General features: G+C 45.9%; 2 protein-coding genes across 9 annotated transcripts in view; one reads left to right on the forward strand and one right to left on the reverse strand.

Moving 5' to 3' along the window:
• Positions 1 to 19,276, forward strand: part of Apbb2 (amyloid beta precursor protein binding family B member 2) — a 331,671-nt gene extending 312,395 nt beyond the window's left edge. For all 8 annotated transcript variants that reach the window (XM_036201553.1, XM_036201554.1, XM_036201550.1 and 5 more), the window contains 6 exons: positions 5,296 to 5,410; positions 6,440 to 6,527; positions 7,680 to 7,763; positions 9,221 to 9,336; positions 10,663 to 10,842; positions 15,816 to 19,276. In XM_036201553.1, the coding sequence (XP_036057446.1) occupies positions 5,296 to 5,410; positions 6,440 to 6,527; positions 7,680 to 7,763; positions 9,221 to 9,336; positions 10,663 to 10,842; positions 15,816 to 15,983 (751 nt within the window). In that variant the 3' untranslated portion in view covers positions 15,984 to 19,276. The remainder of the gene's footprint in view (positions 1 to 5,295; positions 5,411 to 6,439; positions 6,528 to 7,679; positions 7,764 to 9,220; positions 9,337 to 10,662; positions 10,843 to 15,815) is intronic.
• A 2,363-nt stretch (positions 19,277 to 21,639) lies between these two features.
• The window catches only part of Nsun7 (NOP2/Sun RNA methyltransferase family member 7), a 41,814-nt gene continuing 37,670 nt past the window's right edge, over positions 21,640 to 25,783 (reverse strand). Inside the window, exons 11-12 of the mRNA XM_036200228.1 lie at positions 23,734 to 23,857; positions 21,640 to 23,286 (exon numbers count right to left, since the gene is read on the reverse strand). Of these exons, the coding sequence (XP_036056121.1) occupies positions 22,648 to 23,286; positions 23,734 to 23,857 (763 nt within the window). The 3' untranslated portion in view covers positions 21,640 to 22,647. The remainder of the gene's footprint in view (positions 23,287 to 23,733; positions 23,858 to 25,783) is intronic.

A 25,783-nucleotide genomic window follows, 5' to 3' on the forward strand; every position in this document is an offset into this window, starting at 1 on the left:
ATGCTGTCCTCGGAAGATGCCCAGCCACCAGGGGGCAGCAGAGGAGCCTATCTCTAGAGGTGTGACACAGCTCAGGAAGCTAATACATTTGGACTCTGGGTGGCTCTTGAAACGTATCCCAGCCACCTACCTCTCCCACAATGTCTGAGCCTTAGGGACTGGCTAGCTGCATATCCCACATAGTAGCCAAGCTGCTGTAGACCACCTGGGATGTAACACCTGATAGTCTCCTCCTGAGTTCCTGGGTGTAGCACTGAGATACCATTTACCCAACTTCCAAGGGTCCTCTTACCGTGGAGGATATGTACAATATGGTTTCTTTATTCCCTCAGAATGCAGGGAAATCACTAGGAAACATGAAAGAATCCCTAGGTAGGAGCATAATGGCATCAGAGAACTGTCAGGGCAGTAAGATTTTAGACCGAGCTAGTTGGTGCCCATTTGACCATTGTGGAAGTTGAGTAGTCCGACATGGGAGTTCGTTTCGTGTCTGTTTTCATAAGTAACTGATAAGTCCCAAAGAGAGAAGCAATTTTTTTTTTTTTAAGTAAGGGATCAATTTTTGTTTTAACCAGGACCCCAAATTCCCTTCTCTAGCTCAGGGTCCAGGAGGCCAAGGCCCCTGCCAGCCTCCTCTTCACCCAGACAATCTAGTATGTCTCCCGCTGCTCAGTCACTCAGGCCTGGGAACTTCTTCCAGCCTCCTCTTTTGAGGCTCCTGCCTCGAGCATTATACGCCCTCCCTCCACTCCCATGCCTTTGTTTTGTTTCTCCACACTCGTCTCTCTGACTTCAGCTCCTTTTCCAGTCTCTTGTCTCCCTCACAGACCTCAAGGACCAAGTATCTATGTTGGTGGGCCTCCCCACTGTTGGCGCTTAAAACACCTCAGACTCAGCGCCCACCATCAGAACAGCAGTGCCGTGAAGTACACGCCACATATGTTGGTACCCATATAAGAATACTTGGATGCCTCCAAGTCAAGGCTAGGCATACAGTGGGGACAGTGCTGTGCAGAGGGATCGTAGAGTCCCGAGACAGCATCTGGATAGCCACACCACTACTATGGCCCCTGCGGTATGCAGAGGCTAACCCGGGGCTCTTCCAGGCACCTGGGTACTCTATCACCTTTAGTCTTTGTGGTCAGTTGAGCCTCAGTTGAACCGCCTTCTCCTCCTTTACCCTGGAGAGGCTGTAAGGAGCAGCTCACATACCAGTGTGAAATTTGCCAGTGGGCCTCCTCGCTGGCACCTTGTCTGTCTGTGTTTGCATCTTTGATGCGCCATGGCAGTGGCACAGAAGGAAACTGTGGGAGTGAATTGGCTATTTCAAAAGATATAAATGCTGAATGCCATCCTACAATTCGGGGAAAGTCCTAGGGCAGCTGTATAGCTTCCTGTTGCTACTATAACAAATTACCATGAGCTTAAGCAGCCTAAAGCAACAGGTATACCCTCTCGGAGGGCTAGAGGTCAGAGGTCACAGTGAGGCTTTCAGAGATAACACGGCTGTGCTTGTAGAAATTTCAGAAGAGCACCCATGCCAGTCAGACAATCGAGAGAAACAACCCCGTCTCCGAACCTTAAGTTGGTTCATCTGCAAAGACACTTTTCAAAGAGTCCATGAACTAGGACAAGAACATCTCTGGGGAACAAGGGAAGCCATTACTGTGCTGCAGCAGCAGCCTTTTCCAGAAGGGGGATGCTGAAAACACAGCTTCTACCACAGTCAGTGAAGAGGTGTTTGGACTTAACTGCTGATCAGTGAGATGCTTGTCCACGCTTAGGTCTGAGAGACAAGCCTTGCCAGCTGTGCAGACCTCCACGTCGGGGACTAGCAGCTATTTTCGGGTTATTTGAAATATGTCATGGAATAAAGTTAGAGACATGCAGCCTTCTTGACTCTACAGAAAGAGGCGCTGGGGAGGCCGACGAAGCCTCCTAAGGGTCAGTGAAGGGTCACACGCTGCTCTCACTGCTCAGGTGTCTGCCTACCTGTTACCTACCTAAGAAGAACTAGAAAGAGTGAGGCTGCTCAAAATTCCTCCCCCTTCTCCCCCCCCCCCCCAAAAAAAAGCCCAAGGCTGCACACTTTCTCCTTTGGGAAGATGTAGGTTCCAGACAGTTGCCCTGAGACATTCATCACCTTCCCCTGAGCCAAAAGAAAACGAAGATTAATAATAATGACTTTTTAAAATTATGCCTGTGAGGTTGCACATGCCGGTGCTTGGTGGGACAGATCCAGTGGTTCGCAGTCCAGGTGTCCCATCCTCTCTGCTAGTAACCTTGGGAATGCGTGCTTCCCGCTAACCATCAATCAGGCAGGGAGAGGAGGCTGGGTCTTGGACGCTTCCATCAGAAGCAAAGCGACCTGGAAGTAAATGTCTCCACATATAAAGATGGGGTGAATATCCAGGCCTGGGGTCCCACAGGGCCAGTGTTCCTCTCCAAGATGCTTAAGGCCAGGAGGATTTTGGTGTTTGGAACGTTCGCATCTACAGGATGAGATGAGGTCCACAACTCAATGTGACAATTATTTCTGGTTCACATAAGTCAAAGGCAATTTTAACACCATTTTGATAATGTAGAAGAAAAAGTTTCATGGCATGACATTTTCCACTTGTGGTGCCCTGTCAGCACCCAGGAAGCTTTGGCTTGAGGATTTTGGAGCTAGGGCTAATTAGTTAAGTAGAACCAGGCATGAACTTGAAGCTGCTTTGCCTGAACCCAGTCCCTTCTCTCTGTTCCTTCCTGTCTCTCAAAAAGGACAGATATGAAGAATAACTGTCCATTTCTACAAGAGAGGGTATAGCAAGCAGATTTTGCATGGTGACAGTATTTAAACAAGTAAGGCCTTGTGGGCCAGAGGGCCAGGCAGACCTCGGGTGGGCTGTGCTGGTTAGGTGGGTGAGCTCTGGACAGTGCAGGGGGAGGGGCGGATGGTCATCAAATGAGGGACGATACCACAACATGCAATCATGAAGACCCTCTTCTTGAGTAGAGAGAGGGGGAGACCCTGACAGAGGGAATGATGCTTTGAAGATGTTACAGACATTTTACAACCCTTAAAATCCAGACAAGGGGGTTTGCACCTTCTGTGAGTGACCCATGGGAATCTGGAGAGATTTGACCTCAGAAACACGGCAGCCAGACCTGGGGGTTTGAAGGGGAAGAGTTGTAAGACTGTGTGTCTTACTGTCTGAACCATCTGGAGAATGAGGGGAGCTTGGGGAGGAAGCCAAGAACGAAGCTTCCCTTGAGCGGTCTCCAGAAGTGAACTGTTGCTTTTTTTAGGTCATGTGTTTCCTTGGTGGCACTTGAGGCGGGGATGGGAAGGCCTTGGGAGCACAGTGTGGAGAAAGACTCTGCTCACCTCTCAAAGTCTGTCCTGCCCCGAAACCTGACTCTTCACTCGGTGCGATGGTGTTCATTCATACCTCCAGGTGTGATGCTGCTATTCCTTACAGGCCCTAGGGACACATGGAGCAAGCTTGTGCTTCGGTCCACAGATACTACTAATTCCTGTTGTGGCCCAGGATAGGCATTGGGAATAAGATATCAACCATTTTCCTGGAGCTTCGTGGACTTCCAGGATGCCCACCTGAGAGTATGGTGTATACAGGGAATCTGAGCCCAGCGGTGGCAATGGAGTAGAGGCAGGAAGCAAAGACAAGCGTAAAAACGTACTAAAATGCTGAGCACTGTTCAGGCTGGAAGGGGAGCACAGTATTCAGGAGCTGTCCAGGTGGTGAGATAGGCCAAAACATTGGGATCAGATACAGGCTGTGGTCGGCAGGCTAGGGGACATTTGATTCCAGCATGGAAGATGCCCACTGAGATAGTCAATGAAGGAGCATGAGGCAGTTAGGGCAGATACTAAGGGCAGGTGAGGGCAGGTGAGGGCAGGCTGAGGGTAGAACCCGTGAGGTAGCAGACAGGGGTGTCCTAGCCTGGAGACCGTGTTTAGGACAACTCCAGGGCTCCCCAGGGCACGTAGGCAAGGAGGTGGGTTTCTCTTGCCAAACCTTCGAGATCACCAACTTTCCCCCATCCCAGTACCACACATCTGGCTAGCTCTTCGTGTGGTCCTCTATGAAATTCGGCCAGCTCCTAGATTAAGAGAGTTAATTTAACTTGCGTGGTAGCTCACACCTCATTCCAGCCCTTGGGGAGCTGGAGACAAGAGAACTGCTGTAATTTTGTGGTTAACCTGAGTCACATTGTGAGACCATCTCTCAAAAGTCCACAGATAAGGGCTGGGGGAGGTGGCTCAGCAGTTAAGAGTGTGTGGTGCCCTTGTAGAGGACCTGAGTTTGGTTCCCAGCACCCACCTCACAACTCCAGCTGCATCTCCAGCTGCAGGGAGATCGGATGCCTCTGGCCTCAGGGGGCACCTGCACACGCATGTGCATCTCCATACACATACATAGAATTAAAAAATAGATACTACATAAGAAGACAAGTAATATAAAAATAAATTCAGTTGCTGTGCAGGGTAGTTCATGCTATGGTTTTAGCACTTGAGAGGTTAGGCAAGAAGATTGGCATTCCAGGCCAGCCTCAGCTACACAGTGAGACCTTTCACTTCCTCTTTGGAGAACCACTGTCTCCATTAATAGCAGCAAGAAACTTAATTGTATGGTATGGTTGTTCTGAAGCCAAGTAATGTCATCATGGGTATCAGTAACCCAGATAGAGCAATCAGCATAGGCTGCTTGCTCTCACTAACAGCTGTGGAACATAGGAGACCAGCATTGCCCCCAGAGCCACAGTGTGGATGGTTTAGCTGAGTCACGTGCCTTTGGCAATAGTCCAGTCCACAGGATATGTGCGTTCCAGGGTTCTCTGGTTGCCCATCAACTTTCTCAGGCAGCTGTGGGGCTGGCCCGTCCTCTGTGCACATGTGCACACATCACAGCCCATTGTTCCTCTTCTGCTGTCTGCCATTATATCATTCTGCAATTCATATTCTTCCCAACCCTGTGTTCATCATGTCATTGTCTTATTTGTTACTGCTCTAGACAGACACTTTCTGCCGAATTCAGTGTTCACTCAGTGTTCCCCATCCCTAAGTTCAGGAGCTAGGTTTAGAAGACACTCCTGTGTTGCATAGCACAGGTCCCTAACAGTCATGACCCTGCTTCTGCTATCTGTTGATGTTTGGGTTTTTGTTTTTTAATCTGCATCCACAGTTCACCACTGACATGCTGCCTGTGAGCTCAGTTCGTATTCATAACTAGAGCACATGTGGGCGGAAGGCTCCTTTGCCTAATATCCTGGTAAATTTCCTTTGCACAGGGATTTTGCTTACGTCGCAAGAGACAAGGACACGAGGCTTCTGAAATGTCACGTGTTTCGATGTGACACACCAGCAAAAGCCATTGCCACAAGTCTCCACGAAATCTGTTCCAAGGTAAGGTGGGTCGGGGCGCAGGCTCTGGCCTCCCTGTTTCCTCTCACCGCCTGAGCAGACAGAGGCAAGCAGAAGGGCAGGAGAGCTGCCTGTGGAATCAAACTCAGGAAGAAGCAGGCAGGGTGGTGTTCAGCCCATGTCATGAATGTGTCGTGGACCTTCGATGTCCAGGGCATGTTGAAAACAGTCCCATCAGGGTTATCCAAGTCCCTCACAAGATGGCGGAGTATTTGCATGTAACCTATACTTATACTACTATGAATGTCAAGTCATTGCTCAGTTCCATACACCTAGAGAGATGATGTTCATCACCTTGTGATGGATGTCTTGGGCTGGGACAGAAAGTGTAAGCTACTTCCAAGGCCACCGTGACGGTGCTTACACCACTGTGTAACTCACTGGTAGGGAACAAGAACATACAGTGTGATGCCTGCACACAGTGACCATTAGTGTCCCTCACAGGTGACTCGGAGAATAGCCATGATGGCAGATGACATTCCTAAGCCCTCTGGACTCCTTTAATACCTGTTTATTCCACACAATTGCACCGTGACATACATACTCTCGTCTGTATGCAGTGAAGGCGATAAGACACAGAAGGGCAGCTTCCTCATCCAAGGTCACAGCTAGTAAAGGCAGCGACGGGATCGGAACTATGCACCCTGTCCCCAGAGCCCTGGAGTATCTAAGAGTTGACACGGGGCAGCTCCTGAGCACAGGGGTGGAAGGTCCAGGTGTCCCCAGAGTGTGCATGCTAGATTGTTCTACAGAGGAGAGAACCAGGAGATGGAAGAAGTAACTTCCAAGCCCTTGAGAGAACTGTGACTCTGAGGAAATGTTCACCTGTCATCCCCAGCAGGGAAAAGTGAAATCACACATAACTCCAGGAGATGACAGGGTAAGAAAGGCAGAAGGTGAACGCTAGTTTAAATCCCAGCAGAAGCAGCTCAGACACTTGACGGGCAGGGCCGGCTGGTCACGTGGGGTCTGTAACTGTGAACCCAAGCTGCACTTTGATTTGATGTCTAGATTATGGCTGAGCGGAAGAATGCCAAAGCCTTGGCCTGCAGCTCCCTACAGGAGAGGACCAACATGAGTCTCGATGTCCCTTTGCAAGGTACGTCTACAGCGGCTCCTCCTCCAAGGCTCTAGCCAGACAGGCAAGACTGAAGGGTTGGAGGGGTTTGCTGGTATTTCAAGTCTCCTTTAAAAGCACGCTCAGGGGCTGGGGAGATGGCACCAGCTACTCTTACAGAAATACCCAAGTTTGATTCCCAGTACCCCCAGGGCTGCTCACCACCATGTGTAACCCCGTTTCTAGGGCATCCATTGTTCTCTTCTGGCTTCTATAGTCACTGCATGTATGTGCCACACACATACTCAAGCTAGCAAAATATTTCATATATATAAAATGAAAATATACCTTAAAATTGGGTATGGTTGCCCCCCAACCTAGAATCCAATCTCTAAAATTCGAGATATAGAAGCAGTAGGACCATGAGCCAGCCTGGGTGCTGCATGGTGAGACCTTGTCTGGGTGGCAGAGCAGGAGATTAGCATGTGCTCTAGGCCCTGCAGAGGACAGAGTTGCTTTTGTCCATAGTATTGAACACAAAGGGCAGTTGTTTTTTGTTTCTGTTGAACAAATTAAAGAATATAGTCAGCAGGGTTTTTTGTTTTGTTTTGTTTTAAAGATTTATGTATTTATTATGTATAGTGTTCTGTCCGCATGTGTCCCTGCAGGCCAGAAGAGGGCGCCAGATCTCATTACAGATGGTTGGGAGCCACCATGTAGTTGCCGGGAATTGAACTCAGGTCCTCTGAAAGAGCAGCCAGTGCTCTTAATCGCTGAGCCATCTCTCCAGCCCCCTTGTTTTGTTTTTTAATCTCATGTATAGCCCTATGGTAAGGACTCCCTTGTTAGTTGGGGAGACTACGTTATTTCTCTGTGCCTTTGATCATATAGACTCTTTGATTAAACTTTCTTTGGGCACCAGCCATACCTAACAAATAGGGCATGAAAAGCTGTTTCTTAGCACACGAAAGACTTGCCTGTTTTTGCCTTCCAAAGCATTTCACCTTGAAAGAGAGGTCAGGAGGGGTTAGACTGACCAAGCCCCTACGTCTAGAGTGGAGAAATGCTGTCCTTATGGAATGTCCGGGCACAGGACGTTCTGGTATGGGCATGCAGATGCCAGATGGACAACTGGTTTTTCCCTGTCTCCTAGAACTACTGAGAAACACGCTGCTTTTTTTTTTTTCCCTGTAGTAGATTTTCCAACACCAAAGACAGAGCTGGTGCAGAAGTTTCACGTGCAGTACCTGGGCATGTTACCTGTAGACAGACCTGTTGGTAGGTAAAACTTTGCAAGACTTCTAAAGTTTACAAGAGCCATTGGCTCTCCCGTGAGGGTGAGGGCCTCTGTACCACTCCTCATGTGACTTTGAATCATCCCTGTGTGGTGACACCAGCCTGAACACATAATCATCCTGATCACATGGTTAATAGAGGGCAAGCTAACCTTGACTTGATGTGTGATCCCAGCATGCAGAGACTCTAAAGGGACAGGAGTGGATTTTCTGTTTTCCCAACATTCCAGAGAAAAGCAACCCAGGACTGCAGAGGTCTCTGGCTTCCAGTTTTGGGGCCAGGTTCCTGCCTCTGTTCTTACCCACTGGGGACAGGAAGGGAAGACTGATGGAGTCCCCTTATCTTTACACTATGACCCACAAGTGGTATCTCCAGTGTTGGTCCTCGCCCAGTGCCAGGAACTGAGGGGCTCCGCTTGCCCAAGCTCACAGAGAGGCTGGGAGCTGTAGCCTCTCCCTGACTGAAGAGGCTATTGAGAAATCAGTGCCCTGTGCTCTGCTGGGAATAAAAGTCAAATGCTCTCTGGGTAGCAGTTGGGCTGTTCCTTAGAGGGTTAAAGATCGTAACCCAGAAGCCCTGTTTAGCCCAGAAGCCCTGTCCCTGTGCACATACCCAGAGAAGTAGAAGCACTGTCCCCCCAAAACTACAAAAGCATTCATTGTAGCATTTGTTTGTGACAGTTTTAAAAAGTAAAGACTCCCAATGCCCATCACCTGACTAAATGGGTAAATAAATATTTCAGATAATGGAATTTCATCCAGCAAGAAAGAAAAGTACTGACCCTTGAGACAAATGAATGAAGTCACCCCTTCCCCCAAAAATCTCTTCCATGTGGGATTCTTAACATGAATGCTAATAATAGGCAAGTCCCTAGAACTAGACAGCAAGAAAGGCATTGATTTGAGGCCAGCCTGTAAGGAACATAGAGAGTTGACCCCTAAGAATCAACTCTGGTCTGGCGGTGGTGGCACACACCTTTAATCCCAGCACTCGGAGGCAGAGCCAGGTGGATCTCTGTGAGTTTGAGGCCAGCCTGGGATACCAAGTGAGTTCCAGGAAAGGCGCAAAGCTACACAGAGAAACCCTGTCTCGAAAAACAAAAAAAAAGAAAAATTGAAGAGAAAAAAAAAAAAAGAAGAATCAACTCTGGCTGACTAAATGTCAAGTGTGATGAAGGAGGGTTTGACACTCTGGTAGATACTGGTTTCTGTGGGGTCTCCTTCTCCAGGCTCTCAAAGGCAACACCCTTGAAGTGGGGAGATCTTTGGAGCAGATTTGAGGTTGGAAAAACTGGCTTTTTTCTTCTGAGCAAACTTGAGGATAAAGCCGTAAGGTGCCCCGACTCTGGGAACCTGCAATGGTCAACCTGGGTATGGCTGTTCCTGAGTGCCTGGGCCTTCGTTAGAGAGTGAATTTTAAATTGCCCTTTCTACCCGTAGGCATGGACACCCTGAACAGTGCCATAGAAAATCTTATGACCTCATCCAGCAAGGAGGATTGGCCTTCGGTGAACATGAACGTGGCAGATGCCACTGTGACCGTCATCAGTGAAAAGGTAAGTTGGAGTTGGAGTTGGCTTGCCTGGGCTAACAGGGAGGTTTTGAATACAGTAGTCTTTCATGAGACCTGGTAATGGAGTCAAGGCTTGACCTCTTGGAAGCTGTACTGACTTGTGATTAAAATGGCCTCCGTTTATAGAAGATTGGGGGCTTTGTCTGGGTTTAAGTGTGCCTTCCTCGGGACCTGGAAACTTCTATCCTGATGCCCTGATTCTTTGTCTTCCTCCCTTGCTCACGAGATTAAAATTGTTCGAGGTGATCATGTGGCGCTGGACGTAGCTTACTGTGGATTTTGGTTTTGTTATTGGGGCAATGATGTAGACTAGGCCATGCTGTCTGGCGGGTAAAAAACGTTGCTTGTGTTAGGGAAGCCCAGTGATATATAACTTCTGGAAGCCCAGGACTGGGCTCTAAAGCCAGGCTGTCAAGTCCAGCTCACTTTGCAAAGATGTGGGAAGCACTTGTGGCTGGAAAGTCATAAGCATGTCCCAGCTTCGGCCACCTGCAGGTCACCCCCATCAGTGGGAAGGACCCTCCCCAGCCTGCCTGCCTCTCTGTTCATGCTGGATTTCACTTACCCCTAAAGCATGCTGCCCTCACCCACTGCAGTGTTCTGGCAGGCGCAGCCCTCTCCACGTAGTGTCCGTCCCCACGCCGCCGCCCCCCACCCTCCCGCCCTTATCGGGTAGTCTGTCTGTGAGATGTGCCTCATTCCTGAATGAATATTTAAACAAGCCAGGATGGTCCGATTGGAAAGCTGGCGTTCTAGCTGTGTTTACCAACTCACAAATTGCCTGTGGTTGCTGCTACGAAACGAATCCCACACTGCCTTGTGTGTGGAGAAGTGGGGGGGGGGGGCGTGATTTGATCAAGGAATGCATTTGTCTTCCACGGTGTTACATGATTTGGTGCTTGAGTGAAAACCGATGGAGAGAGACTTAGGAATCTTTTTCTCCTGGACCCTCGAGGTTCACACAGACAAAGAGGTCTTGAGCCACTGAGTGTCGTGCACTGGGCAGTCTAGAGACGTATGTATGACGTTGCTCCTCCCAGTGAAGAGCGGATGTGGGTTGTGGTGGCTAGAGAACAGGACACACGCCATTCTCAATATCGATGTCATTCACGGTGAGATCGGATCCCAGGAGGCACCCGCGGCGATGATGGCCTCTCTGGCCACTTGACCAAGTTTTGACTTTTTAGTAAGATTCGAATCCTACTTGGCTCTGGAAGCTGGACTCCCTGAGGTATTTAAGGTGTAAAGTCTTTGCTGATGGCTGTCTGGCACCCCGGAGAGCACAAGAGTTGAACCAAGTCTCTTGCAGAACGAAGAGGAAGTCTTGGTGGAGTGCCGAGTGCGGTTTCTGTCCTTCATGGGCGTCGGGAAGGATGTGCATACATTCGCCTTCATCATGGACACTGGGAACCAGCGCTTTGAATGCCACGTGTTTTGGTGTGAGCCGAATGCTGCCAATGTGTCAGAAGCCGTCCAGGCTGCCTGCATGGTGAGTGAGCCCCTGTGCTCAGCCCTCCCTATCCTGCCTGTTCTAGATGCTGTAGATTAGAGTATGAATCCTTGTTTCAATGGATAAAGTCTGCCTCCTAGAGCCCTGGCCTGTACAGCACTCTCATTTCAGTGGGCAGAATTCATTATGACCAGCAGAGCACATCTCAGGAGGCAGGGATCTGGAGAGAATCTATGGTAAAACTTAAGGATCATCTATTCTGGACTCCAGATTCATCATTTCAGTATGTGATCAAGAAATGCTAGTTGTGTGTGAGTTATCAAAGTCTGCCTTCAACTCGGTCTTTAAAAAAATTTAACCAGTGATTCTTCTGCCCATGGTTGTTTTCAACACATTGTTGTTATCTATTTTATTACTGTTTATCTCCTGATCCTCACAACAACCCCAAGCAGTAGTTGATTTATTTTATTTTATTTTATTTTATTTTATTTTATTTATGAGATAAGAGACCAGAATCACACACCTTTAATTCCAGCACTCATTTTTTGGAGGCAGAGGAAGGGAGATCTCTGTGAGTTCAAGGCCAACCTGGTCTACAGAGTGAGTACCAGGACAGCCAGGACTTTTACACAGAGAAACCTTATCTTAAAAAATTAGGAAAGAGCCGGGCAGTGGTGGTGCACGCCTTTAATCCCAGCACTCGGAGGCAGAGGCAGGCGGATCTCTGTGAATTTGAGGCCAGCCTGGGCTAGCAAGTGAGTTCTAGGAAAGGCACAAAGCTACACAGAGAAACCCTATCTCAAAAAACAAAAACAAAACAAAACAAAAAATTAGGAAAGAGAGAGATCAGTAAATAACAAACTAGGGTCAGCCCCATGCTTCTGGGTCACAAGGCCAGGGCACTTCACAGCTATCTAATTTGACACAAAAACATCTCTTTGTTGAGCTTATGCGCACACTCTGAAAAAGCCTCTGGTCAGAGCAAAGGAAGTATGAAGGTAGGTACCAGAGCCTGAGGTCCAGGGCACAGTCTAGTGATAATAGTTTGAGTCGCTGGAACTGCTGGAAGAAATAGGACCCCTGTCATGGAGGACTAGAGAAGTCTGACTCTCTCCAGCAAAGATTACCAAGTAGGAATTGGTCATCTCTAGCTTCTGGAGCTCTTTGGGTTTGGTTTTGGTGTTTTGAGATAAGGTCTCACAGTAGCCAAGGCGGGCCTGGAACTCCTTGGGTAGCCTAGACTGGCTTCAAACTCTGAGCAATCCGACACCCCAGCCTTCCAAGCAGTAGGACTATAAGGGTGTACCACCACTTCCAGCTCATACTGAGGTTTTAAAATATCGTGCCATTCCAAAGGAAGACAGTCCATCTTTCTGGAGATCTTTCCCCGTGAGGATGGGTTTAAAGTACAGCTTGAGGTGTAGCGATTGACCCTGGGGGGGGGGCTCCTGAGCTAGTGTAGACAAGAAAGACAAGGGGGGTCCTCAGCAGGAGGCAGTCAGAAGGGGGCTAATGAGGTGGTCATCTCTGAGTGATGAGATGGAGCACTTCCTTAAGTGGGCATAGAGGACTCCCCTCTGCTGTGTCTATGGGCTGCACAGACCCCGGAGAGCCCCAGGTATGACCGGTGAGTCAGGGAGCTCGGGTATCAGGGGAGAGATACAAAATACAAAGTCCCACGGCGTGTGGATAGAGCTATGATGGAACAAGACTGCACCACGAGGGAGAAAGGCTCTATAGTGGGGGCTAAGACAGTCTGTGTTGTCTAAGGGACAGCAGTGGTTGGCCTGTGAGCTTTGTTAGTCTATGATGGAGGCAGTCTGCACACTTTCTTGCGCTAAAGAACCCACGTGTATTGCGAGCCCCGCAATGACATTTGTGTGAATGACAGACCCCACAGAAGGCAGGGGTCTCATGAAAGTGTAGTAGCATTGAAAATTACCCATCGCCTGTAGCACATTTGTGGGTTGCTCTGTTTGTTTGTTTTTAAGTTTTTGCGGTTTCCAGTCCTCTGTGTAAAAGTCTGAAGCACCCTGCAGATCCGTTCCCGCAGACTCTTCCCCCGTCTCGCCTTCACCAGCCCCGACCCCTCTCATGGCCAGCTCCTTGTGCTGTTTTCTTGGTGTCTTTTTCTCCTCCTACAGGCCATGTCTTGCAAGGCTGCTGGGCCTCGTTTTTCTTTGCACGGTCCCAGGAATCATAAATCACACCAAAGCCCATTGTTGTGGCATCCCCAAAATGAGTTCTGACTCCAGACACAAAAAAATGACATCTGGTGTGGTTTCGTACATGTTGTTCATTCCGGAGGCTTTTTCCTAAATTTCTGCCTTAGGTATCGTTGCCTTCCCAGGGTGAAGGGCATTGATAACTATTTAGACAACAGAGTAGGAAAAGAGCAAATTGGTTTTGGATCCCTGTTGAGGCCGGTGAAATGGTCAGGAGGTAAAGGCACTTACCACCAAACCTGGTGAGCTAGTTTTGAGCCCTGGAACCCATATGAGAAAAGACCCCCACAGGTTGTCCTCTGACTTCCGCACGTGTCCTGTAGCACATGACACACACACACACACACACACACACACACACACACACACACACACACTTTTTTTTTTTTTTTAATCTTTCAGACACTGTTGACTGGGAGGGGAGGGAGGAAGAGAGAGACCTGGGATCCACACTCCATCTGCTTCCCACTCACCGGTCCTCAGTGGGATGGGCATTTTCTCTAAGTGCTGCACATCCGGGATTCTAAGGCTCTCAAGCCTGGACGTCAAGGAGAGGAGCAGGGGAGTACAGAATGAGGTGAACCTGGGAACCAGGTGTAGAGCCTCTAGAGGGAGCAAGGGGCTGTGGGAGATAAACAAGTGTGATTTCAGTCAAGCGAAAAACTAGATATTTTGCAAAATTGAAATGGAGCATAACAGATGGTTTGGGTCTAAAATGAATGGCTTTCGTTCTTAATTATACATTTTAAATGCTAATGACAGTTAGCTAATTAGTTTTATCAGTGGCTATAGTTTTGTTTTTCCAGATTCCCAGACTCATTTTTCCACTTGAAAACACTTTTTTTTTTTAATAAAATTTTTATTGATGCAACCAGCTGGATTAGCTCAGGCAGTGTGATAGAGGCATGTGGGTACAATCCAAGCTCCACCACACTCTGAATCCGGCCGGCTCTCCCCAATGCAGTGGTACCCTGCTTCATTCAATCCAGGTCATTCTCCATCGGAGATATGGTAGTGATACATTCTTTTGAATTCCTTTTTAAGGCCCGTTTTGCAGCTGTGTTGTATAGGCCTAAGTGAAGACACGTTAGTGAAATTTAAAGTAGGTCAGAGGGGATTCTTTATTTATGAATTTCATCAGTTATATGCAGTTTTGATTCACCATATACATACAAGCTACTATTCGAAATTTCAAGTCCAGGGTTGAATGTTGCCACATGTGCCTGCTGACAAATTGATGCTTTAGGGGTGTGTGATTGGTGACGCAGACCTTAGCAAGATGTTCTCCACAGAGCAGATATGTGGTCAGCCATCCTTTTGTATGTACTGAGTTGAAGGGACCAGTTTTCTGGCCTGTAGGATATGAGAGAACATTCTAAGCCCCCTGGCCCATCTTTTGATGGATGTTCCCATGTGTTTGAGGGAGAATCAGCTGTAACTATGCTGAGGAGTCTGTGGACTTTCAACTTGACTTTTGGAGATCAGGATGATAAGCCTCATCTTCCCATCTAACTTTGAAGAATTACTTAGCTTCCTACTAGGACAAAAGCAAGAGGGCCGTGTTGATGTATTTCTCCCTTTTAAAAGTTTTTATTGCCAGGTGGTGGTGGTAGTGCACACTTTTCATCCCAGCACTTGGGAGGCAGAGGCAGGTAGATCTCTGTGAGTTCAAGGCCAGCCTGGCCTACAAAGCGCAGGATAGCCAGGGTTGTTCCACAGAGAAACCTTGTCTCGGGGAAAAAAAAAATTCTTATGAGTGTGTGTGTGTCTATGGTGTGCATGAGAAGGAGGGTGCTAGTGCCCAGGGGCCACATGTAGAAGTCGGTGGACAACATTGGGGAGCTCTTTCTTTCTTACTGTGGTTTCTGACATCAAACAGCAGGCTTGTGTTGTTATATTTCTGAAGGATACGTACGCCCATGTTGCCAATGCTAGGGGCAGATTTTTTGTTTGTTTGTTTTTAATTTTTTGGGGTTTATACTTGAACATAAAAGAGATACTGAAATCTTAGTACAAACATTTTCTGTTCAAGTAGGAAACAGGGACAGGAACAAATATGTGTTTGCCGGGCCTGTTGGAGGCTTTCTACAGTTTGCTTTATTATTCTCAACCGTGTTAAAGTCAGACCCCGAGGTTGGAGAAGTATGATAACTGGGTTCCTAGCGCTCACAGCGACAGAGCCTGGGTGCAGGCTGTGCCTTTCCGTCATTGCCGCGGCACGAGCACTTACCTGGACGGCCATGTCTGATGGAAAACTTGATGAACGCGCTCTGTGTGCTCATCCTTTCCGTTTGCTTAGCTGCTGACTGTGAGCCGTGGCTGGAAAGGAAAGGGTGGGGAGGGCCACAGCTGTGGGAGTTTAGAACATGCCACATCAAGAATGAAGTGGATCTGGACTGCAGATGTGCTCAGTGATAGAGCACTTGCCTTGCAGACACAAGCCCCCCCCCCCCCCCAATCGATCTTCCCTACCACAGGATAGTAATGGGGCGGGTAGTGGCGGTGGTTGTCATGGTGATGAAAGCAGTAGCAGTACTGATGGTAGTGATGGTAATAGTGTTGTTGCTGCTGCTGCTGCTGCTGCTGCTGCTGCTGCTGCTGCTGCTGGTAATAGTATTGGTGGTGGCGGCGGCAGCGGCGGCAGCGGCGGCAGCGAGCTCCTAAATTTACATTTATAGAAGCCAGGCCATGAACCTTTGAGAGTCCACGTATTCGTAGTAAATCACAAGCACAATGACCGAGAGGAAATGATATTACCTAAAATTCTGCTTGCTTCTTCTATTCCAGCTACGATACCAGAAGTGCTTGGTAGCCAGGCCACCTTCCCAGAAAGTTCGACCCCCACCCCCGCCAGCGGACTCCATGACTAGAAGAGTCACAAGTAATGTGAAACGAGGGGTCTTATCTCTCATTGACACTTTGAAACAGAAACGCCCTGTCACGGAAACACCCTAGCAGCTCGGGGCTCAAAGGATTCTGTCACTTTGACCTGAAAAATCAAATCTCTCCACTAACGAAGCTGACGGCTGGCCTTCCATTTGGTTGCTGATGCTGTGTCTCCAGAGAATTTATCCTTCACCAAACAGTGTTCGACAAGCATGTGATCTCGTCCTGCCGCCATCATGTGATATGAAAAGAAGCATGAGTTTCTGGTTTAGTTTTCTTTCTTTTCCTGTTAAGTCACATCATGAGCAGTGGAAGGTCTTTTTCTTATTGTAAATATTGTGAACAGGACTTCAAACACACTCAGAAGAATGTGGCCACACCCTTCCGAGAGAACCAACGCTGCGTGCTTGGAGCGAAGGATGCCCAAGTTCATTTCTCTGTCTTCTGGATGGGATCTGCCACAAGCAACCCTGGGGTCCCTTGCCACTGTGCCCTGTTTTGGGCTTTTCAAACAGTCAGACCCTGAGTAACAGATACCATTGAATTGCTTTCAAAAATAAGGTGACACATTTGGGTTTTAGTTGTTCATGAAAGTGAACCTGTTGGTTGACAAAAATCGGCTGTTGGCATCAATACAGATGTCAACCAGCCATTTTCCTCAGCGAGCTCTCTCACGCATGGACACCGTTTCATGTCTACAGCTGTTTGGGGTGCTGGGCAAAGGAAAACTTTAAAATTGATAGAGAACTAAATTTGAGGAATTAAAATCAAGCAAAAAAAATTAGCCTTTCTTTTCAGATGGTTTTCAAACTGGTTATTTTAAAAAAAGATTAACAGGCATCATGCATTTGGGATGGGACATAGTTCAAACTTCTGCCTTACATTGTACAATGCAGCTAGAGAATTCAAGTATATCATGGCCATTCTCTACCCACACCTGAACATGAAATACTCCTACACTTTCCATCCTTAGTTTGATAACGAGCTAATATGCAATTTAGAGTTGAGGAAATACCATTTATATCTCGGTCACACACTATGGTTTGAGATCTCCACTGTCTGATTCTTGTTCACATCCTGGAGGTCAATGTCCTCCCAGGATTCCCAATCTGCTACAATCTTTCTCTGTGCTTTTTGTCCAGAAAGCTGTCTACCTATCATATCTTGTCCATGGCAACAATTTAAGTTGTACTTTTCTTGGATTTATGTATTCAGTGTTAGAAATTTGGTAAGACTTGACTAAGTATGTTTTAAAATTTCTATTTTTCCATTTTACTTTCAAAAGATTTTTTTCTCTGAGCAAAGTACACACAGAAATAATGGATTGTTTGATAGCGTCCCCCAGATATCATTTTCTTGCCTCTTTTTATGTAGCTAAGAAACCTAACTATAAAGATACACCAATTTAGACTCTTGTTGACATTATTTTAAAAAGAAGTTGCAAAGGAGATCAATCAATTCTTGTTGACTTTTAGTGTCAAAATTAATACCATTATGAAAGTAGTGCTTTATGTTTCTACACTGCTTGGCAGCTGTTGGAATGCTTTCAATGGTTTTTCACATTTGAGCCTTACGAGGTAGAAGAGGTTCTGAATTCATTGAAGAAATCAAAATGCACAGTGTTTTGTATTGAGGCTAAGTGGCCGAGGGTCACACCAAAGTTCTTGAGAGCCAGAATTAGGACCCACATCTCCCAGCTTTGCCACAGTATGCCTCCTCCACACAGTAATGAAGCCCCTTCACAAATGCCTCCTCCACACAGTCAGGAAGACCCTTCATAAATGACTCTGGGTCCAGACAAAGAAGAACAGATAATAAAAATACTGTCAGGCAATTTCAGATTTCCCAAGTGTATTAGGGGAAATGTCCAGTTTATCTGCACAGTGGCATTTGTTGTTAAGACCGTTGTCCTTTCTCAGTCCAGGACTGTGTTCCTCAAATATGTTGTAGAGGACAAATGTCTGTCCTCAGCCTCCTGTTCCAAGCTGAGATTTTCTAGAAATTACATAACTTGTGGTAGAAACCTTCCCAGTTGTGGCACTTAGCCACCACAGAGTGTGATGAAGTGAGTGAGTATCCTCCACCTGTGGGTCCCTCAGAAAACCCGTGGAGTCAGATGCAGAGAACCTGGACTGTTTGCTGGCACCCACCCATCACGAGAAAAGTGATGTTACTTGGGAAAATGCATTAACACTTGGTGCCAACTTGCACACTAGCTGAAGTAACTGGTGCCACCTGAGACACTTCTGCATTCAGAAAACCTTATTGTGCCCAGAGAAAAACTGTTCAGAATCCCATTATCATGGTCTCTCATTTTGAGCTCCACGGTGAAATGTTTCAATGCACTCAACTTCAAAACTCTAAAGGAATCCATGTTCCTATAGGAAGACTCTACCCAAACCCTGTTCATTTTTAAGACATACATTTGTTTGCTTTCAGGATCAAGAATACTGAGCTAGCTTTAAGTAGCAAACTGATTTATATATGCAATTTTAGGATGCAGTAAGATGAATGATAGCCTTTACACATGAAAAACTCTTACTCTAGCTGTTTTGTTTTGAAAATAGCTTTGCGTACTAACTGCAGGTTGATTTTGTAAAATTAATTATGTTAAACAGTATGTTCAGACAACTTTCTGCCATGGCCAAAAAGTATGTATGAAAGTATGTTTGCATTTGTCTGTGAAAGGATGCCAATGTTTTACCTGAGATCTTAGCGATATTCTGGTTATCTATGCATTCTTTATATCTGTGATTCGGTAAACAGGCAGCCGTGGTCACTATGCCTCGTGTGTCTTATCATTTTTTTAATTAACTTGTTAAATACAGCTTAAAATATTTTTATTTTATTTATTCTATTTTTACTGAAATATACTGCATTATTGTGTTAATGTGTTCTCTTTCCTGGGTATAATGTCTGTGTACCCGGATCTAAGTAATCTCAGTGAACTTCATTGCCTCAACGGTGGTTTTGTAAATGATTTGTAGTCACATTTCTATTGGACTATGTAGAAGCAAGGGCAAAATGCTTAAAGTTCCTTTTATTTTTTAAAAGCAACTAGGTAGATGTGCTCTTACCACCTTACCTGTGTTCCTTGGCAGCATCAATGTGGTAGCCAACATGCCTATGGCTAAGAACTTTCCTTTGTAGACTAAGGCACTGTGTGGTGCTTCATTTTTATATCCTTCATAAAGCGTGTGATTCCATCAGAGAGATACACATATCTCCACGGGCCCTTTGTTTCCACCTGGATTCAAGATCACTCACAGCTAATTAGAACCATTGTTTTGTCTGTCTGTCTGTCTGATTGCATGAAGGGACATTAGACCCATTTCCATTAAAACAAATTCTTGGTGATACAACTGTTGGCACTGCTACTTTTTCTTTTAAATCCACATTAGGTGTTTAAGAAGGACACATCACAAACCACTCAAAACAAGGCCACTGGTAGCCCCAAAACTCCCCTTAGTGTCTAGCACACTCACTTTGAGCATGGCAACACAAGATTTTAAAAGCCAGGTGGAAAAATGCCTCCCTGACATTAGCACAATTTAACCAAACCAAAAGCTCTCTAGTTGGCTGGGTTTAGCCTAACACCCGATGTGTCTACAGCCAGTAAGAAAGCAATTGAAGTTTCAGCATACTGGGGGTGTGGCTAGGTGGCAGAGCACTTGCATAAGATGTGCGGGGCAGGACTCTTGAGTTTAATCCCTGGAACCACAGGGTGGGGAAACTTGTGCTTCAAGGCAAAGATCTTTGCTTGCACCATCTGTGAGAGCGTTGCCAGGCAGCCACATGGGCCACTTCCTCCTGGAAGGACATCTTGTTTTCTTTTTGATGCCTTTTGCTGTTGACCACGTTTACACATTGAAATGTAAGATGTTGTGAGAATAAATGTAGCTGCATACAATGTTTGACTCACTTCTCTGACAGACGGCCACATATATAAAAACCAGATACCAAGTTAGTGTCTCTGCAGTAGTTATTTTATTTTTGTATTATTGTTACTTCAAATTAAACTTTTTCAAAATCATTTTAGTAATGTAAGCTTCTGCTTTCATTAGTGTTTGTGTCTCCCCACTTGGTGAGAATGACCTAGCTTCGTTAACTCTGAGTAATGGCTCGAACCTCACCTTTTGGTCAGTGAAGAGAGCCAGCCTTCTGAACACAGAAACCCAGCTAGTCATCCGTTGACATTTTTGTAAGCCATCTCTTCGGGTTAAGGTATTTCAGCACACTCAGAAAGTCTGCCTTTCATTCCTGGAAGAATGAGGAGTGGAGGCGATTAGTACATTAAATCCAAGAGGAAAGTTGCTAACTGGAGAGTTAACTCCCTGATGCACAGAAGACTACTAATTAAAGGTTTTGTTCGTTTGTTGTGGCGGTGTTTTGTCTTTGAGATCAATCTCACTATGTAACCCAGACTAGCCTTGAACTCATGGTGATCCTCCTGCCTCAGCCTCCTGAGTACCGGGATTCGAGATGTGTACCACCACACTCCACCTTCTTATGCTACTAAAGACGGGAACTCTCAGTGAACAGTTTCAGCCTGCTTCCAGGGGTTTTCCGCAGGTAAGAGTTTCAGGTAAAAAATCTGAATTTGTTTGGGCAAGGTTCTGGGTGAGATCCCTGGTACCACAAAGTAAATAAATGAAAAAACATGAGTTGTTAGGTCAGTATTTAAATACAAGTCGTTTGACTATTTAATTTTGCAACACTTTAAGAAGCTTAAGAAAGCAAAATGCAAATTAAAAGACAGTGTGATCAGGGATCTTCACTAGAGTTCTTGCATGTTGCTTTTTATACCGTTTTCCTTCTTTCTTCACCAGTAAAGAATTGATCCTGTCTTCCTTAGAGGATTGCCAAAGAGGAGCTTACAAGCTTAATAGATGATGATTCCATTCAGAACCTCCATGAATGTGCAAAGAGAAAACTAATTTTGTGGCAAGATACATGTTAGAGACACGGAAGTGACCGCAAGAGGTGACGTGAATCACGTGCTGCTAGAGACCAGAAAATACCTTGAGCCTCTATAAGGCCAAGAGTTCACCTGGCAAATACACTTGAAAATCTGAATCTCAAAGCGGGTGTAATAGTTTTCAGCCTGAGCTCCCATTACCAGGATGAAATAGCAGCTCCTCTGAATGGTTAGGCTGCACCTCAAAACACATGAGTTGAAGAGAGATGTAGTTTATATGTCGGTAAACTATCTAAGCAATGGAAGCAGTGTGGGGTTGTGTTTTGTAAGTCTGGACACGGAAACTCGCAGCCAGTACATGTTAAACAAGGGCTCTACCCCTGAGCCTCATCCCAGCCCAGACAGGATCTTACTGTGGAGCTCAGGCCAGACGGAAACTGGGAAGGAGCCTGTTTCCTATGTTCTGTGCATTTTAAGAGTCCTAACTAAGACGATTTCTTTGGAATATAAATATAAACCTCTTGAAGTATAAGCTCATTTCTTCACAAATTTTAATGAAAAGTTCAATCTTTGGCTGAAAGAAAACTGTCCTGTGAGAACTAAACCCACCAATCCTTCCCACTTCAGGTGGTCCAGGAAAGACCAGCAGAGCTAAAAACAGAACCCAGATTACTAAAGAGCTGCCACCGAAACCAAGCGTTTAGCACTCACGCTTCTCCACAGCTGAATTCTGAAGAGAAAGCTTTGTGTTCAAACTCCAAATGTGTTGGAACTCTTTAAAAATAAGACTTTTAGTCATAACTTTATTTAGTGTCAAACAATTTCTGTTGCCATGATGAAAAAAAATCAGACCCAGAAACGATAATCATGTCAATATTGGTAGGCAATTGTTAATATAGCTAAGAGTAATTGACATTTAATATATTAACATAGTGCTACAATATATTTTAATTGTGCGTCAGAAATGAGTTACCAAGGTTTGGTTACCGTGTGCCATTGAAATGACCTGTACATTCAGCTGTGTCACTTGATCTTTGCATAGAATCAGAAATCTTTGAGTTTTTTCAATGATACATTGCTTGTGTTCAACAGTTAGGCCTCTTTCTCAGAACAAGAATAATTAGGTAGAAATTTGCTTACTGTCCTTTTTCCAACAATGTTTGGCATAAACAGAAGGGAGGATTTCTGGAAATTCTCCTAAAACCTCTTTTTTGTATGGACGTCTGGACTGTACACCTGGCACTAGACATTTCCTCTCCTCCTCCTCAAAGCTCAATCCATCACAGAACCTCCTGGCATGCACTGTTTCAGGAACAGTGGGATGCTAAAGGAAAAAGCGGCCCTCCATGGGGATTCAAGAGGCTTCAACTACATACAGTAACTGCCTGGCTAAGGAGTGGGTTCAGGTTCCTGGCTGGAGCTGGAGAGGGCAGGAGGGGGCAGCATTCTTTGTATCTGAGGACTTCTCTCAAGCCCCTCAAGGAAGTCTGCAGAGCAGCCTGCTGGGAGGTATCCTCGGCTCCCTTCAAGTAAGACAGCTGCTTGGTCTGCACTTCAGAGTCCCTGGAGTGAGCCAGGTTCCACAGCTGATCCAGTCTGAAACTGGGCGTCCTAAAACAGATTAGCACTGAGCTGATGAAACCTCTGTTCGCTCACTCAATCCCTTCCATTGTTAGTTCTCATCTGTCTGCATTCTCTGGAGGTCAAATTGCACTATAAGACGCTAAGCTACCCAGAGCCCCAGTATCTTGTGTAACAGTGTCTAAATTCTAAATGTAAAGAACTCCCAGCCACCCTGGAAGAAGGGCCGCACAGTCAAAGCCATGGTTTGGGGTGTTTGAGGAAGGAGGAAGGTGTGCTTTCCTTAGACTTCTCCCCTCTTCTGGGTGGTGATGGTGGAACATAGCCGGGCATAGCAGCCTTTGATCCCACCAAGCGATAGTAAAAATTGTTTGATGGGATCTGAGCTCTGACCCCCTGGGGACTCGAGAATGGGAACATCACTGGAGGCAATGCAATCTCCACAGATTTTAGAGGAATGGCTCTGCCTTCTGGCCGAGTTCGCCTCAGGTTCGCCTGCCGTTCTTCCTGCTTGGGAGGACACGTGGCCTTCATCAGTGTGGTGACTAAAGGATTGTTGGTGGCAGGCCTGCTGGGTTTTCCAGCCTGGGAGGAAGTGCCCGATTGAGACACAGTTTTTGGTGGGAGAGGTGTTTTTACTGTTAACACCTCGCCTCGAAAAGTACTCAGTTTACTTTCTCGATTCAGGAACTCAGTGATTTTCATTTGGATGCCATTGTTATCATTAGGAGAAGTTTTGGGCAGTGATGTTTTGGATTTCTTCCTCTTCTTCTCCCGTTTCAATGACTTCCCAACATCAACCCCATCCAGGAGACCTTTGGCTGCAGCTCGGGCCAGAACATCCTTCACAGACACTGTCTCGGATGGATCTCGCTGCAAGGAAAGCAACAGCTCTTAATGTGAGAGGCCACCATCAGTGTGCAAATCTTAAATATTTGTCAGTGACTTAGTGACAATTAAAGCATAACAAAGTAAATGGTTTTTAGGCCTTAGTCCCTAACATAACTCATAAGCCCCAGCAAACGATTTTTTTTTCCTGAGTTCAACTTCCCCATTTACAAACCTCATACGAATTACATTGCTTATTTCTTAGATGGTCAGGAAGACACACTAGCCAGTTGGCAAACTGCTGGGAGAGGCAGGAGTGGATGAGTCAAAGAGGAATGCTGAGGAGAAGCATGGAGAGCAGAGACTGTATGCTGCACAGAGACGATCTTAGCACCCACAGCAACGTGGTCATGAAGTGGGTTCCAATGATGAGAGTGCATTGTTTTCAATTGAAAAGTATGTCATGGATTAGGACTTTTCTTCCCTGCTTACCTCTCTTGTTAAAATAGAAAGAAAACAACCATTGGTAGCATCGGATGGTTCCACTCTGAAAAACTTGTCCATAGACAATTGTATTTCTTTTAGGGAGCACAGTGGAAGAACGGGCGGACTGAGTCTGCATTAGAGACAAGAGACAGTCAGCAGTTCAGAGGACTATGGATCCAAGAGAGGAAGAGAGTGTTCTTCAACTCTAGCTTCGCTTTTGCCAGTCACCTAAGTAAAAAATCTCAAATAAGAAAAAACGTTAAAGCTGTCTTCCCCCAGATCTTAAATTGAAAGCTCAATATTTCATGTTAGTTCATAATTTCTTGTCCTTCCAAAATCTCAAAATAACCGTGCCAAGAATAACCTTGTAACAAGCCGAGCCTCGCTAAGGATTAACATGTTATGGAAAAAGGGGAGTGTAGCAATCACAAATGACAACTGTCTCGCACAGGAATGGAGATGTGACTCAGGGTCACATGCTTCCCTGACACACAGGAAGCTGTGGGTTGGGTCCTGAGCACTGCACAAACTGGGCACAGTGACAGACTTGGGAAGGAGAGCAGAAGTTCAAGGTCATAGTTAGCTCTGTAGTGCCTGGCTACAGAGGATCCTGTCTCAGAGCAAGCAACAACAAACCAACCAGCTGGGCTGGGGAGACGGTGCAGCAGGAAAGAAGCAGGAATCTGATGCCCTGCATTCAACTGTGAGACACACACGGAAGAAGCAAGATGACCCCCACATTGTCCTCTCACCCCCACATATGCTCGATGGCTTGTGTACTCACTCACACACAAGTTCAGGACTACACTATACACATACACACAAAGTTCAAGACTACACTGTACACACACACACACACACAAAGTTCAAGACTACACTATACACACAAGATTCAAGACTACACTGTACACACACACACAAAGTTCAAGACTACACTGTTCACACACACACAAAGTTCAAGACTACACTATACACACACACACAAAGTTCAAGACTACACACACACAAAGTTCAAGACTACACTACACACACACACACACACACACACACAAAGCTCAAGGTCATTCTCAACTACACAATGAGTTTGAGGCCAGCCTAAGATATATGAGATCCTGTGTCACAAAAGAAAAGTATGTAATAAAGATTTTCTAACACAAATAGAAAAACTTTTAACTATTAACATATTTATAAGTATATTTAATTTCTCATTTAATATCATTTATACATAAGATGTTTATGTTCATATTATGTTAGTAAACATCATATTATGGTAGTATACATGACTGTTGTACTCATCTATTTTGCTAACATACTTATGTTTCCATATTTGAGGGTTGAAATATATCTAATCAAAGCAATAAAACACCATCCACATGAATTAAAGCATCAGGAATACCTTGTTCATCTTGTCTATTGTGAAATTTAAAACCAATTTAAAATGTATATTTATTTCATTATTTGCCTACTAGGTGCAAAGCTCATGAATAGAACTGTAACTCACTTAGTTTACACATTAGGAAAATAAATCAACTTACAATAATACAAATAAGGCCAAGAATGAATACCGAGACAAGCAGAGACAGATCCTAGAAGAGGCTAGAGGTGAAGAGCAGCTAACAGTAACCCTGGCCGGGTGCAAAGAGGAAGCCTCCACAGAAGAGGGGCACCTATGCTGCGTCTTGATGAGGTAGTAGTTCTAAAGCAGTGAAGAGCATGAACAGAACAGAGAATGAGGAGGAGCGATGGTACCCAAAAATCACCCTGTGTCAGCAAGTATTCCCATGTGGCTGAGACAATAGGTGAGTAAGGACATGTCACTTGGGAAAGGGGCAGACATGCATGACCTCAAATGACTCATCAGAGAGTCTGTCATGTGATGGTGCTGAAGAAAAACAGAACAGCAAATTGTGGATGAGAACTAGTTCTTCCTCTGACCAACCATACAGCCAGCCCACTGTTTCTGAGGAGACACAGCCTCACCAGATCACCTGAAGTCTACTGTGCACAGAAATCCTGTTTGTTTGTTTGTTTGTGTTTTGAGACAGGGTCACACTAT

This window comes from Onychomys torridus, chromosome 10, assembly GCF_903995425.1.
Source record: "Onychomys torridus chromosome 10, mOncTor1.1, whole genome shotgun sequence".
NCBI classification, from domain to species: Eukaryota; Metazoa; Chordata; class Mammalia; order Rodentia; family Cricetidae; genus Onychomys; species Onychomys torridus.